Source organism: Eutrema salsugineum, unplaced genomic scaffold, assembly GCF_000478725.1.
Source record: "Eutrema salsugineum unplaced genomic scaffold, Eutsalg1_0 scaffold_9, whole genome shotgun sequence".
Lineage (NCBI taxonomy): Eukaryota > Viridiplantae > Streptophyta > Magnoliopsida > Brassicales > Brassicaceae > Eutrema > Eutrema salsugineum.
Window position 1 is genome coordinate 1,751,189 of NW_006256342.1, and position 15,146 is coordinate 1,766,334.

At 33.9% G+C, this 15,146-nt stretch overlaps 3 protein-coding genes across 3 annotated transcripts; all 3 read right to left on the reverse strand.

Annotated features, from left to right (window-relative positions):
- Positions 1–2,542: 2,542 nt before the first annotated feature.
- Positions 2,543–3,381, reverse strand: LOC18009076 (protein MIZU-KUSSEI 1). Its single transcript, XM_006390109.2, has one exon. It carries the CDS (start codon positions 3,333–3,335, stop codon positions 2,655–2,657), a length of 681 nt encoding a protein of 226 aa, XP_006390171.1. The 5' UTR covers positions 3,336–3,381; the 3' UTR covers positions 2,543–2,654.
- Positions 3,382–5,914: 2,533 nt separating this feature from the next.
- Positions 5,915–6,936, reverse strand: LOC18008897. Its single transcript, XM_006390110.2, has one exon. It carries the CDS (start codon positions 6,661–6,663, stop codon positions 6,022–6,024), a length of 642 nt encoding a protein of 213 aa, XP_006390172.1. The 5' UTR covers positions 6,664–6,936; the 3' UTR covers positions 5,915–6,021.
- Positions 6,937–12,411: 5,475 nt separating this feature from the next.
- Positions 12,412–13,884, reverse strand: LOC18008822. Its single transcript, XM_006390111.2, has 4 exons — positions 13,700–13,884; positions 13,391–13,591; positions 13,087–13,302; positions 12,412–12,952 (listed from the first exon to the last, which is right to left on the reverse strand). Exons 1-4 carry the CDS (start codon positions 13,700–13,702, stop codon positions 12,650–12,652), a joined length of 723 nt encoding a protein of 240 aa, XP_006390173.1. The 5' UTR covers positions 13,703–13,884; the 3' UTR covers positions 12,412–12,649.
- Between the last annotated feature and the right edge of the window lie 1,262 nt (positions 13,885–15,146).

Consider the following 15,146-nt stretch of genomic DNA (forward strand, 5'->3'; position numbering starts at 1 on the left):
CCATCACCAAAACACAATCCTAATCCAATCTTTCTAAACACTACACACACACACTCAAATAGACTCTTTAAACGACAACATTTTACTACTCATTTCTTTATATTGTGTTCCACTTAGTTCCTACATGATTGGAGCCAAACTTTCAACAATCTTTCTTTTTTTGAACATGGTAAAAAAAATACCTCTGTTTAGTAGGTTATAAGCATTTCTATGGAATGTATTAAAATGATTAGTAGATTTTTTATTTTAACCATTAATTAGTTAAACAAACTGTCATACATATCCATAAACATTTACATAAACTTTATATTATAAGCAAATAAATAAACTTTTAGTAAATTATAATTAAAGAACTCTTAAGCTATACAATAACACTGCTACTTATTGACCCAGCAAGTATATTCTACACATCATCACAATTAGACTCATAGAATATAGACCCCCATTGGCGGTCTCCTTGCAAATGAACATTGTATAGTGGCTGCTTAGCCTTCGCATGGATATTTTGATGTCTACTGAAATAAAGAAATTAAAAGCTTTTATAGGTCATCGCCGATTCTCTGTTGAGTTAGTAATTGATTTCGTATCTAATAGTCATTCTGATTTGTTTTGATTCCTTTTTTACTTACTTCCACAAACAGATATACCTTTCTCAATTCTTCTCCTTTGCGGTGGTGATGGTCCATTCTTTCTCTGCGACGTCATCTATTATGATTTCCTAACACTTGTTCTCCTTCCTCGTGTTTATGTGCTCTCTCTGTTTCTTTTTTTTCTTCTTTGTCATTAATCTCCTCCTCTCTCTCCCTCTCCTACTCACGGCTTGTCCTTCCTCCTTTCACGACTCTTTCTCCTCTTTTTTTTTTCTTATTTCTCTTTTTCTCTCTCTCGACTTCTTATGACTGCTCCTATTTTTTTTTTTAGTTCAGTAATCTAACTAAAATAACTTGTATATAAGGATATATACATTAGTTAATTTAAAGAAGATGAATCATATTTTTTAGGAGAATTATCTTAATAAATATATGTTTATTACTGAATTCAATGATTTAAGTAATAAATTGATGTTTATTTACGAAAAGATTTTTAAAAATTATTAAATAATAAAAATCTAATAATTATTTAAAAGATGATGTGTCAAAAGAATGAGTGCTTAGGTGTCAAATTTGTGAGACTCAACTCACTCTTTATATAATAGATTCAACATGATTCCAGTGGACTTTTTGTTGGAAAATGGTATCGAACTCCAATCTTTTTAAAAAAAACTTTTAACCATTTGACTAAAGATATTTTTCCTCTTCAAAAATTATAAATAGGTATATTGATTTTAAAAGCAAAATGGTCAGCCCTGTTGGACCACGACGCATCATTTAGATGTCAGCATTTATAAACATTCTAATTCCCATTAACAACTCTAATGATTATTCATGAATCCTAATCCGTTCTCTGCCTCTCAAATTATTTGCTCCCACGCCTAGAACTAAATCATGCAGCTCAATAAATCATTTCATATAAATACTGTATAGAGGAAGAATTCGAGGATTAGCGTATAAACTTCCAAAACAGATCATTCAATTATTGAACCGCAATTATAAGTTGATTTAAGATTTAATGTGGAAGTCAAAAAAGAATAGCTAGAAAAAAGAGAAGGTAATAGATGAAATTAATGAATTTGAGTCTCTCAAGAGCAAAACCCCTGAAAAGTAGGAGGAAAAGAGGGATCCGTGTTGGTTCGGTACCGGAATCGACACCGAAGCTAAAGCCAGATTTTTCTGTCGTTGTTGTTTGGTCCGACATTGCTTTCAGTTTTCGCCTTGATCAGCCTCTTTCAACGCACGTGCACGCGCGTGTTCCCCACGGGACAGTGGCCCTTAAGTATATGCATTTATCAGCTTTGGAAGAGATTACAAATGCAAAATGGTAGGAGATTGATCGATAAGTCAAAAGCAGGGACACACCAATCCAATTTTATCATTTCCCTACCAACGATTCAGAGGCAATTATATTTTATAATTGTTGATCGATGGTGTACGTATATCATTATCTAGATTTCAAAGTCAATGTGAGTTGGATAGGCAGATAGCTGATCAGTCTCGTTATCATAAACGGTGTAATTATTTTTTGCGTTATCGTATATTTTACTAGTTATACAATTTAATTTGTAGAATCGGGATATGTTTAGCCTAGTCTACTATAAATTGGTTATCCTTTTGTACGTAATTAGTAACTTAGTCCATGAGTTTTTATGCAGACATGTGAGCAACAAAAGATGTTACTTATATATACAACTCTATTATCACACGATTAATTAACCAAAATGATTTTTTTTGTACAATTATATTTTAAACTTTAGTGGCAAAAAATGTCAACCTACTGTAATATATGTTTATAATTTTAGTTCAAAACACAAATCGGATTCCATATTTGCAGAGCTTAGGTTGTGTGTTCAAGATATAAATGACTAATTATTAATTGATGGAGGATCGATATACATCATTGTGATTTTGGAATAAAATTTCACGTTGTGCCAATATACAACCAACATTTATAATATTCGTAAACACTATTTGTAAAAAACCAAAAGTTTCAATATACACACAAACCGAAGAATATAAGAGACTAACATCATAACACTACATTTTTCATAATCACAACTTTCACGATCTGAAAAGAAAAATGCTAAGCTCCTGACCATGATCACTACCCCCTGAGTTTACCATATGAAACGCTTCCGAGTCACTCGAGCCAGTGACTCGCTCGAACTTGGCCCTCAAATACAACGTCTCGCCGTTAGGAATCACCCCTGCGCCAACGGAAACGGACTTCATCATCCGGAGAAACCCGACGTCGTTTTCATTCATCTCTCTCCTCATCGCGAACCCAACTTTCCTTCCGTTGCAGTACATAGACCAAACCGGAACGTCCAAGATATTAGACCGGACGTTGCTTTTGCTCCGGAGAGCGATACGGAGATATCCTTCCTCCATCTCCCGAGCGAGAGCCGCCGTGGGAACGGCTAGCTCGAGGAGGAGGAGAGGCGGAGAGGACGGACGAGTGTCGTCTTGGAGGCAGAAGCTGACGTGGCCACGGCGGTGACCGAAGAAAGTTCCGGTGGTGACGAGTACACCGGTTTTTTCGGAGGAACAAATAGAGACGGTGTCGTTTTGCTCGGATGGAGGAGATTGGTAAGTGCAACAATATGGGATTAAACACTCGATGAGTGAACGGAGGGTTCTGCGTCGGAGGCCGACTTCACGGGCACAATCAACGTTCGTCGGAGAATCAATGATTCGTAGGTTGCTGCTTCTTTCTCTTCCCAAATCTACCATTGTTCTCATTTTTTTCTTGTATAAGTAAGAAGAGAATGAGTTTGGTGGAGAGGAATGTGAGGAAGTTTGATGATATATGTATAGATGTGAGACGTAAATGGAGGGGGTCTTTTATATATATTTTTATTGTATTTTATAATATAATTTTGTTTTGGTTAAAATTTATAAAGTTTAATGAATAGAATACATATTACATACGTGTAGCCGTGTACTTTCATCTTTTCTGTTTGATTGATTCTCACTTAATTAGTTTGTTCACCAAACCGTTGTAAACTAAGCTGAATTATAAGTATCACGTTTTCTGTATATCAAACAATAAATGTTGATAAGGAGAATGGAATAAATGGAAGTGTTGTAATTGGTTGGACGAACAACAAATGGGGTCACTTGTCAGTAGGACCAAATCGATGCATTTGTGTTTTTTTTGTTTGTTTTTGTGGTCTACTTCTTTGATTTTTTTCGTTTTCACTTGTTTTATTGTATGTCAATGCACTAAAATCTTACATATATGGAAAACCAGAAAAATAAGCCATTAAAACATAATTTACATGTAAATCACCATATATGATTAAAAAAAAAGTTCATGAAATATTTATTAAAAAAATCGTATAGAAAAAATTATATCTATCAATCAAAGCAACGAAGAATCTAGTTTATTTTATATGAGAGAACTGTAGTGAATAGGGGTTCATACGAATGGTGTTGCTATGTGAGTATGTGTCATAGTTTTTAGTTCAAATGTCGTAATATAGGTGTATGAGTTACAGACGACTCAACCAATTTCCTTAGAATTTTTTGTTTGATTATATTCGTCACTTCACACTTGTAGATAAAGTGAACCTTCTTTCTGAAAATTTGCTAACTTTTAACTTCGTCACAGTAACTAGCGATCCTCGAGAGTGGGCCTGATCATAAATTGGTCAAGAAGCTACTTAAATGGGCTGATAAAAAAAGCCCACTCTATGTTTCACAGGCGATACAGAGCAGAGAAATGTGTCCAATGTAAACTTTTTTTTTGGGATAAAAGTGTCTAAAATAAACGTTGGGATAAAAGTGTTTTGGTAAAAATCGGAATCCTTTCAAAGACAAAGCCGACGAATTTAGCAAATTCTCAGAATTAGAAGCCAGCAGAGGTATACGTTCAAATACGTTGGCATAGAGTGCAATTTCTCTTAATTCCATTTTCAAAAACGAACTTAGATTTATTTAATTACGTTCGCTAAAAAACAACCAATCATGACTGTTAAATTTTGTTTTGTGATAATTTAAAATTTGGTTTATAAAAACCGCACCAATTCATCATAGAGTTGGAGGTCTATAATTCAAATCTTTTCACTGTGATTTTAGTTATGGTTACTCACCGTAAATATCTTAACTAGGGAGTAAGAGTCATCCCAAATTTTTTTAACAAAATTCTATTACCGTCGTCTTACATTAAAAAAAAAAAAGTCTAAAAACTGAAACAAAAATCAAAAGTTTCAATATTTGTTTTTTTTGTCCAAACTTCTTTATAAGATTTTAAGAGTTTATAAAAAACCCATGAAATGCCCTTTTTGCAATCGAGTCTGCTAAAACATTTGCAGCTCTTGGAATGAATCTAAACAAAATAGATTTGAACTTCCTCATATCGGTTATAATATCCGATAGAATCCCATAAATTTCAGAGATGGATTGATCTGAGTTGATCGCCTTGATTAGGGTTTGTGCATCTGATAGAATAAGGAGTTGATCGATGGATTCCATTGGCTGCGAAGCCAAAGTTTCAATATTTAAATTACTTAAATTTGATATATTTAAATTACTTTTTCGAGATGGATTCCATTGGCTGCGAAGCCAAAGTTTCAATATGTCTCTTTCCAACCCCACCACACCAATCAATAACTAACTCTTAACATTCGAATTCCTAACTTTCTCCCCAAGTCTTTTTTATTTTATTTTTACCTTTCACTAACATTTCCATTTGTAAGAAAATTCAGGGATTATAAAGCTCATGAACGTATGCTAAATTTTATTTACTACTGTCATATAATCTGATAATCATGTTTCCTAAAGCGGAGTTTGGACCACGTCTTTAAGATAAGATTTTAGATTTTTTTTGGTCTCTTCTCTAATGTTTTTAAAATAAAATAGAATGAAACATCCAATCGATGAGACTGGTGACTGGTAAGCAACGTATCCAATTGATCTAGCTAACGGTTCCGACAAAAAAAACAATGACACCTGATAGATTAAAAAAAAAAGCTATATTAATCAAACACTCCTAACTATTGAAACAAATTACTTACCTTACGAAAATTTGCACATACAGTATGATTTATCAAAAAGTTCGAAAAACCAGTTGTGTGTCTCTATTCTCTAATGAGTATGATAAAATAAACTAGATCTAAACGATTTTATATCATTTTGAACATATAAAACAGTAAAATCCAATGTGGTATTTATGCATAATGCGTCTTCATGAATTCAATCATGCATAATTGATTTATAACTTATAAGCTATGGTAAATAAGTAGACTACATGACATGAAAAAATTTAAGAATATATCACAAAAGCAAAGTGAAAACGGTAATATACAGAGAGTGTGTTTTTTTTTTTTTTTTTAACGACAGAGAGTGTGTTATTATCATCATTTGTAACATTACACAATCATTTCCGTAACAACAACAAAAAAATGAACTGTATATATTAAGAAATCTAAGAGACAGTTCCTTCGTAGATGGTTGAGAGTCTTTTAATCGATCTAGCCGCAAGCTTAGCTCTCCCAGACGCATATCTTCTCAATTTCCGTACCGAACCAGACCGGGAATAACCGCTTGTACTAGTCTTAAACGGCGTCGTTTTATTCGACAGCTTCCCCTTTTGCATCATCGTCGTTTCGCCTGAAAGTCCATTGACGGCGACGATCCGATCGTTAGGCTGATTCAGCATCATCACAGGCGAAATCCTTCCGCGATTACGACGGCGATTTTTCTTACCCGCCGCTTTCTCGATCGCGACGCTAGCTTTCACGGCGAGCGCCGCCATATCCGACGCCGTGAGACGATACTGCCGTTTAGAGATCGGGAGAACGAAATAGATTTGACCCGCCTGAAGGATCTCCTCCGATTCGATCGCCGGGATGAAATCGTCGTAGTAGAGAGAATCGGAATTACATAGAAAATAAGAAGAAGGCCGAGACGAAGACGAGGAAGAAGAAGAAGCCATTGATTCTGCTTCTAGAACCTGATACGCTAACACCGGCACATTGTATTCCCGGAGATCGCCGTTAACCGTCACAATTTTCGCCGTCGGCGAAGAATCGCACTCGCTTCGACCAACAGATACGCAGAGACCCATTTAAGTTTCTTCAAATCTTCTTACAGGTAAATTTCCAAAAATTAAAGTTTGAATCGTGATCGCTAGAGAGAGAGAGAGTAGATGACAGCAAAGAGAGAGAGAGAGGCAGAGAGAACGCGTAGAAACAGAGTCGGTTGCAGAAGGGATATAAATAGAAAAAGATGGTGACGTCATTATCACCTAACCGGCCAATGAAACGAAAACCAAATGCGGTTTGTCCTTTTCAAACCGGTAGCTGACGCGTACGCTTAGCTTAGTCAGTTGACTCTTGTTTAACAAGGTCATTACTAAAATAAATTTACATATTTTAGGATTATGAATTTGAATGGTGAATACTGTCACTATTCTTAAGAATTTTACGTTGCGAAAAATAGTGATAATTGTGCAACTTTCTATTTAAGTTTCAAAACATTTGACTAATCTAAACAATTTAAACAATATTGTTCGGGTCTTATAAGAGCATGAAAACAGGGAAATCATTCAAGCATTCTGTTTTAATTCATTGTTCAATTCTATTATTCCGCATAAAATGTAGTAATTCAATCACTAACAAATAATCAACTTGATTGTTAGTTCTGTTGAGTGGTACCCAATTAACTACTGATCCGGGCTCAATATATCAATATACGTATTTTATATTTTATGTTGAGTTGGTGGAATTTGTGTTGATAAAATATTATCCTTTTTTAAAAAAATATTGTTGAAAAAAGTAGTACAGGCCCAAGGTTAACGTGTTGGTTATTTTAGATATGAATGTAGTGTATATAGCTGTATATTTGTATTTATACGTAGATGTACGTTTATATATCGACAACCTTTCTCATCCATCTACGCTTAAAAATTGACCAAAAAGTCTATCAAATTGTCAACTTCGCCCAGCTATAATATAAGATCAGGAATATAAAGCGTCAACATATAATCTCTCTGTATTCATTTTATTAAATATATATTGTTTCCTAGAAAACCTTACTAAAAAAAGAAATACAATAGGCTGACCAGTTGAACATGTAAATGGGAATTATTTTCGCAATTAAAGAGGAAGGTTGAATACAAATGAATTACTATTAAAAAGCAAACCCTTGGTCTAAAAAAAACAAATACTCCGGCAAATTGTTTTGGAAATTGAACAGATTCTATTATCCGTATCAGTACAGAGTGAAGATGAATGGTCAGCAATGACGCGGCCTCAGCCGTAACACGTGACTAAAAAAATGAGCGAGAAGGAGACCAAAAACAATAAATAAATACGCGTGGGGAATAAGGAAACCGCAGCAACCTTTTTTTCTTTCTTTAATGTGAAAACCACAGCAACTTGTAGTATTTGACTCCTACCATGCATGCACTACTGATATAGAAGAAAAAAAACATTATCCTAATTATTGGCACAAAAAATACGAATGATTAAATCTGACACCTTTTGTAATTTCTTATAAAAGCCTGATAATTCTCTGTTAAAAATAGAAAAGTATATGTGTTTCTATAATATTTTGATAAAGAGTTCTAAAATATTTATTTACGTAAATATATGTATGGAACTATGGATGAACAAATTGCAAAAGAACTTACACTCATGCCAACTAGGCAGAATCATCTCTAATTTAGACATGTAAGAGTTATGATTCTAAGATTATCCAATCATGGGCAATAACATAAACTGCAGTTTACGTTACCCATCAAACAAAGTCACTTTACTTATCCGTCTTGTAGGCCATGCTATATTGATGGTTCGTGGCATGCCGATGGCTCCGTATGGATACCGATTATGGGAGGGGAAGCTTATTTATTTGGGTCTAAAGGGTGCGAAAAGACGGTTGACTCACAAGTCACACCGCTACATGCTGAGATAGACACTCTTCTGCATGTCGGCAATGAGTTATATACTGGCAGCACGTTTGTGCAGTGTTGCACGGATCTCCTCGCTATGATAGATAAACTTAATTTTAGAGTGGCCTATCTTAATTTTCTTATGATTCAGTCATTCAGACTAGTATATATCGTTTAGGAACTCTTTTATCTTTTTAGTGCCATTTACATATTTATTAGTAATATAATGCATGTGCCGATTGTTTTTTAAAAAAGACAAACGTACAAAATTACTGTTTTTCTTATGTAAGTTCGTTGGTTCCGGTCTAGCTACTCTAGGGAGAATAGAGTTTTGTACTGCAAACTTAATAAAATGGTATTTTTTATGGGGAAAACAGTACGAAAAATAAGAAGGAAAAATGTACTTGATAAAATTCAAAACTTTCCCCTACGGAGTCAAGCCCATGAATGGTGTTTAGTTTACGTTTATGATAATCACACAACCTAAACCATTACTGTAACTATAGCTTTGCTGTCACTTCGCTGTCATAACAATATTTAATTCGCAACTATGTGTGTTGGAATTAGATTAATTACGTTGACATTTAATGGTGTGTTTAAAATCTAAATATACTTCTAAAATTTTGCTAAAAGAAAATAAAGAATTTAGAATTTTATCAATTCATATGTTATATACAGTTTCATCACCCAAACATAAAGGGAATTTTGTTTTTAAACGTGACGACAATACAATCATTTTTAAAAAATCAGTTCATCCGGCTGTTTCAATTCAATTCATTTTAGATATTGTTTCAGTTATGTTAAATGTGATTTCGATACGTACTATGTTTAGAAATATACAATGTATGCTGTTAGCGTACACATATTAATTATAATTGTTAACTCCAAATTTGAAATTTAAAAAGTCAAATTTTCAAAACTTTCAAGAAAAAATAATGGCATTGTTGAAAAGTATTTAATTCGGATTTTCTCATGTTAACCAGAACTCCATTTACATAACTGATCACTTTATCAGATATGTATATGAGTATGTAAAGAGAAAACTTAAAACTATACTGCGATAACCACTTTCAATTATTTACCAAGAAAAAGATAACCACTTTCATTTTTAAGTCTGAAGCTGAATACAGGTAACACCGTACGCATTTAATTATTCCATCGATCTAAGTAAAGTCGAGCAGGTCGCAGGTTAATCAATAAAAAGCACAAAGGATTCACGTGCTCTTGACTTTATACCCAAGTAGTAGTATACCCAACAATACTACTTGTAAGTTGTAACTAAATCTGTGACCAACCCAAGTGTTTGACTATACACGGTCAAATACCTAACCAATCACACAACGACTGGTGCTATAATACTCATTTCAGAGTTTTTTTTTCCTTGGTATGAACAGAGAATAAGGTATAGTTTGATTATATCGTATAGCGTTGAATCCAGACACCATTTGTACCATTCATATAAATCTGTGAGCTTTTTAATAGTCCACGAGTAATGAGTTTTATTTTTATTCCTGGACATCAAGTAATCAATTAACATTTCGTGATCATCAGAATATAAAATACAGGTAATTTACTTAATTTCTAAAACTTTTGTCAGTTACTTGAAGATATCTTTAAATCTCACTAATGACAGATTGCTGAACCCGTAATTTTCATTTAATTTCTACAAAAAGATTAAGTTGAGAGAATTTCGTGAAAACACGCTTGTTGCGGACTTTTCAATTTGGCAATTGGCAGAAGTTTATTAGTCAATCAACTAAGAATGGTGTAGAAGTTTTATTTCTTTGCTTCCGTTTTAAGATTGTTTGACAATTAGACATATGAATACCTTATGCAGACGTGAATAAGTACATACGTTTTCTGGTTTCAGATTACAATTAACAAAGAAAATTAAGTAAATATTATATGTGTGCGTATTGTCTGAAACGGTCACGCTATTGCTTCATCATCTCCGTGTGCATCAGCGAAATTTTAAAACTTTTGTACGGCTCAAAATAATGAATAAATATATCTTGTTGGATATTATATGAGTTTACGTGTGTATGATAGGATCAGAAAAACAAACAAAATTTAGTTGTTCACGATATATTCGTCCTATGGTCAGGTACTCAGGTGACGATGATCACATGTTAATCCGGAAAAATTGGGATTTTTATTAGCCATATAAATTTACTCCGAGCTAAAATATTTTATTAGATATAGCTTCCAAAAATAGTACCTAAGCCGTTTTGCTTAGATATAACCTCCTTGCACGTCTGCCTTGCTCCTTGCCAGAAATTTTCCTAATTTTTGGTTTTAGCTTATAACGTGGTCATGCGCACAACGACTTACTCTTACTCTTAGTTAACTGTATCTGTTAGAAGTCTTAATTGAATAAATAATTATGATGATTTGGCGATCCTAAAAAGGCCAACGTTGGGCTATAAAGTAGATGTTTACTTTCTTATCGATAGTCATTAGTGGGTTTAAAAAGTTGCGTTCCATTTAACCAGCCTATGGGCCGCTTTATTAATAATCTATCTTTTCATCAACTTTATTTAAATTCAGATAATGACACGACAACAACAATAACATAAGCTATTATAAGTTACAAACCTTAGTCGAATTATATGCGTTATTCGATGTATTATAAGGTAAGATAAATATAGTAATTTATGTGTTCTTTGTTTTGAGATTTCTTTTCCCAATTATAAAAAGTGTTGTCTGTCACTACCCATAAGGATCACAGGTCATAAGTAGGCGGGCGGTTATACCGTTTAGCACCTAAAATACCTAGGAACGTTTTAAGCGTTTACAAAATAAATTAATTTATTATATATTTTATAAAGTTAATATATAAAATTATATGATTTATTTATAAATAATAAAGTTTATATATTAGAAATCTTAAATATATATTTAAAATTTAAATTACACATAAAAAACAAAAAAAATCTTATAAATATCAAATATAAAACGTTTAAGAAGTAACTATTACAGTCTATAAACGCCTAGCACATAGGCAGGTGGTCTATAAATGTTTAGCGTCTAAGCGGTGTTTAGGCGGCTGCGTAGACCGACTTTTAAACACTCTTTTAACCTTCCAAAAACAATGATCACAAGTGTCTCTCCGATCTTTAAATATAGAAAACCAAAGATCTCCGGTCTCCACCTCCAAGCCATGTAAAATGGCAATGTAATATTGTAAGTGCCTTTCTTTCCAATTTATCCTAAATTTGAAAGAGCATCTCAAAGGGTAACGGATATGTTGCAGCCCCAAGTCATCCTCTGAAGATCAAAACTTCTTTGTTTAGTACTACATTCTGGATCTCAACAGTTTTTTTTTCTGGAATGGCTGTAACATGCGTCTTGCTACTGGTTCTTCCGGTGCAGCATCTGAGAAAGCTAACAGTGACGATACTGACACATAAAGTTAAGACAGTAGTAGATCATGAGTTTTGTGCACTGCCATGATTGTGAGTATTATAGAATGAGATTACTTAGAAGCTAAATTCAAATATTTATAGTTTCTTTTTAAATTAAGTTTATAGATGCAAATTTATAAACTATTTATAGTTTAAGCTTCATGTTCATATCTTAACAAAGTAAGAAACAAATGCAAAATTCAATCCAAAATTCAAGTAGTTACAAGAAATTTGACGAAGCTACGTTGTATCAAACTTTTGAATTTCTAGTCTTATACGAGATAAAATTTAAATGGGCAGAAGGAAAAGGAAAGAGGCAACGAGAGGCATTAGGACTCCGATCCAATCTTCGTTTCGTTCATTCCCGTTAACCACGTATACAACAAACACACAACAGCAACACTAGTCATATAGACTCATAAATGCACTAAAAATATGTTTGCTATTTTATTGTGACGATAATATACACCGATACAAACAACACACCACGAACCATATGTCCTTCCTTTTTACAGCAAAATCTACATAAAAAACATATTTCAACCCCTTGAGTACTATAACCTATATTCTATATTTATAACAAAAGAAAAACATGCAAGTATTAAGTATATATCCTTTCTTATATTATCTATAGACTATACCTAGCTTCAGAAGTTAAAAAAAAAACAAAAACCGAATACTAACCATTTACAATATAATAATGACCTCATATTCTAATATATATGGGCATTTTCTGCATAGTGTATAGTTAGTTGATTTCAGAACGGAGCACGGTGTGGTACGCCCTTCCGTCTGCTTGAATTCCGGTGATTATATATCGGCGGCGTCCCGGGGGAAAGATTAAAACCGCTATCATCACCGGAGCTCGAAGACCCTGAAAAGTAATCTGACTTAACGGTGGAGATGGAGAGACCGCTCATCAGACGGTTGAAAGCACACGTCTTGCGTATCTTAGTTGGTGTGGTCGCCTCATCAGATTCCGACCCACCTTGATACTCCCTCCCATGCTTCCCTTTCAAAGAGAAGGTTAGGCTTTGATTCCCTCTCTTCATCCCTCCAAGCTGTATCAACCAAACAAGGGCAACATGGTCATTTAAAAAAAACAAAACAGAGGAAATCCAGAGATTCGAATAAGACGCCACTTTCGTAAAAGATCAAAACTTTGAGAAAAAAAAACAGAGAAAAGAGATTTTACTTTGCAACCGAGAGAGCAGAAACGGAAAGAATCAAGGAGGCTTCTGCAACAGATCTCACAAGTATTTGTAACGCCTTTGCCGATTCTGGGCTGAGGACGTTCGTTCAAGAACACGATCCTTGCACTGTTGATTATATATGTCTGAACACAGGATATGTCTATGTACTTCTGAATCTCGTTAACCCTCACAACGTTGTGGTACGATGATCTCCGTATCTGGAGATAAATTTCGATGTTCTTGTTTTATGTTTCTACGAATTTAGGAGAGAAAAACGAGAAATGATGAGATTATGAAGAATCGAACCTGAAGGACACGATGGTTTTTGTGATCGATCAAACAGTAAGGACAAAAGGCATTGGAAGTGCAGTCAAGACAGAACATGTTGCATTCGCTTTTGTTGGAATCGGCGTGGATCGAACAAGGGACGAAGTAGTCTGCTCTTAGCATTGGGATTAGCCATGGTGGACTTAGATAATTGTCTTCTTCAGCTATCATCATTGTTCTCTGGAGGAATTTGATACCAATTAACAAAGGTTAATATCAAAAAGCACCGAAGTATAACTCAATGTAAGAGGGGGAAAAACAGAGAGCAAGAAGGAGAGAATCATTCACCATTAGTTTCTTGTGATTGGGCTTATTGGACCCAAAGTTCTTGTGGTTTTCGATAGCCAGCTTCAATAATGAAGAAAGAAACAGATTTGATTGAGAAGACTAAGAAGAGAGGATTTGAGTTAGTGGGAGGAGGCGACTGCTATAGCTGAAAATAAGAAATTGAGGTTTTTGTGTTTGAAGTCGGTCACGATAATTTGAGGTTTATAATTCACATGAAAACTCAAATTAATATCCGCTTTTTTAATTGTTTTTTAAGTTTATCTTTTAATTACTTTTCTTGGACATATCATCTATTTGACAAATCAGTGTCCCTAATTTTTCTTTTTAAGTCCACGAGAGATACACGTATAAGTGAAGTGCACATGTGTGTGTCTCTAGAGACCCCAGATATAAAGGAACTTATAAAAAAGTAGTATTATTGATTTCTTTATTTTTTGAGTCATTGCTCGCAAATGATGATAAAATACTTTTATTTTTGTTTGGCATATAACTTATTTTGTCGTTTGCGCCTTCAAAATATCAACCCAGACTATATTATTCGGTCCTACATCATTCCAAATGTAAGATATTTTCTATTAAATTTGATTATATTTATAAATATTTATTATGTGAATTATGTTGTTTGTGATAACTGCTCATATATTAATATAGTTCACATATAATACAGCAGATACAGCAAATTATTGGAAAAATACAAGAGAAATGAGTGTGGATGCTAAATAAGTAATATTAATTTGGATGCTAAATTAGTAATATTAATTTGGACCATATAATAGTTTTTATATTCAAATAGAAGAAAAAAACGAGGGGACGTGGCTAGAGGTGAAGAGCCAGAAGGATCGACGGACACGAGAGGAGACAGAACCGAACCGGAGATTCGTGGTGAGCCGTTGGATTAAAAAAACCCCTTCTCGGACAATCTATTTCTATGTGACGTGGCACACGCTTTTGTCTTTTTCGGGCTTACACACATGACAAATCCTAGACCGTCGGATTTGAGAAACTAAGTGGACCCACACATGCCATCTAATCCAAACTTTAATTTTTAATTTTTATATATAAAAGCGAGAGAAAAAGGAGTTCTTATCATCTAGTGAGTTATTTTGAAGTGCTCCAGTAGCTTTTTAAGGGTCGGCTACAATCTAAACTGTTAGATTCTACAGTCAAAGTCAAACTATGAGGAGTTGTCCAGAATCTATTGTAGCTGTACGGCTTTTATGCGTGTGAAACACACCCTTTCTACTATATATAACTTACTTTCCTTTGATTCCTAGAGGAGCAATTCAATCAGTTTTATCATTTTTTTTTAACATCTACTACTATTAGTTTAAAGATCACCGTTGCCTCCATTTGAAAACTTGATTGCTTTGTTTTAGGTTGTTACAATAAGACGGATAGATAATTATAATTAACAAGATCAATCTGTGTCAGTGTTCGACGATGGAAA

Coding starts and splice junctions, on each gene's coding strand:
- LOC18009076 (XM_006390109.2), bottom strand. CDS start 3,335: ATGAGAACAATGGTAGATTTGGGAAGAGAAAGAAGCAGCAACCTACGA.
- LOC18008822 (XM_006390111.2), bottom strand. Junction 13,303..13,390: donor AAAACCATCGTGTCCTTCAG/GTTCGATTCTTC, acceptor ATTTATCTCCAG/ATACGGAGATCATCGTACCA. Junction 12,953..13,086: donor TCTGCTCTCTCGGTTGCAAA/GTAAAATCTCTT, acceptor TGGTTGATACAG/CTTGGAGGGATGAAGAGAGG.
- LOC18008897 (XM_006390110.2), bottom strand. CDS start 6,663: ATGGGTCTCTGCGTATCTGTTGGTCGAAGCGAGTGCGATTCTTCGCCG.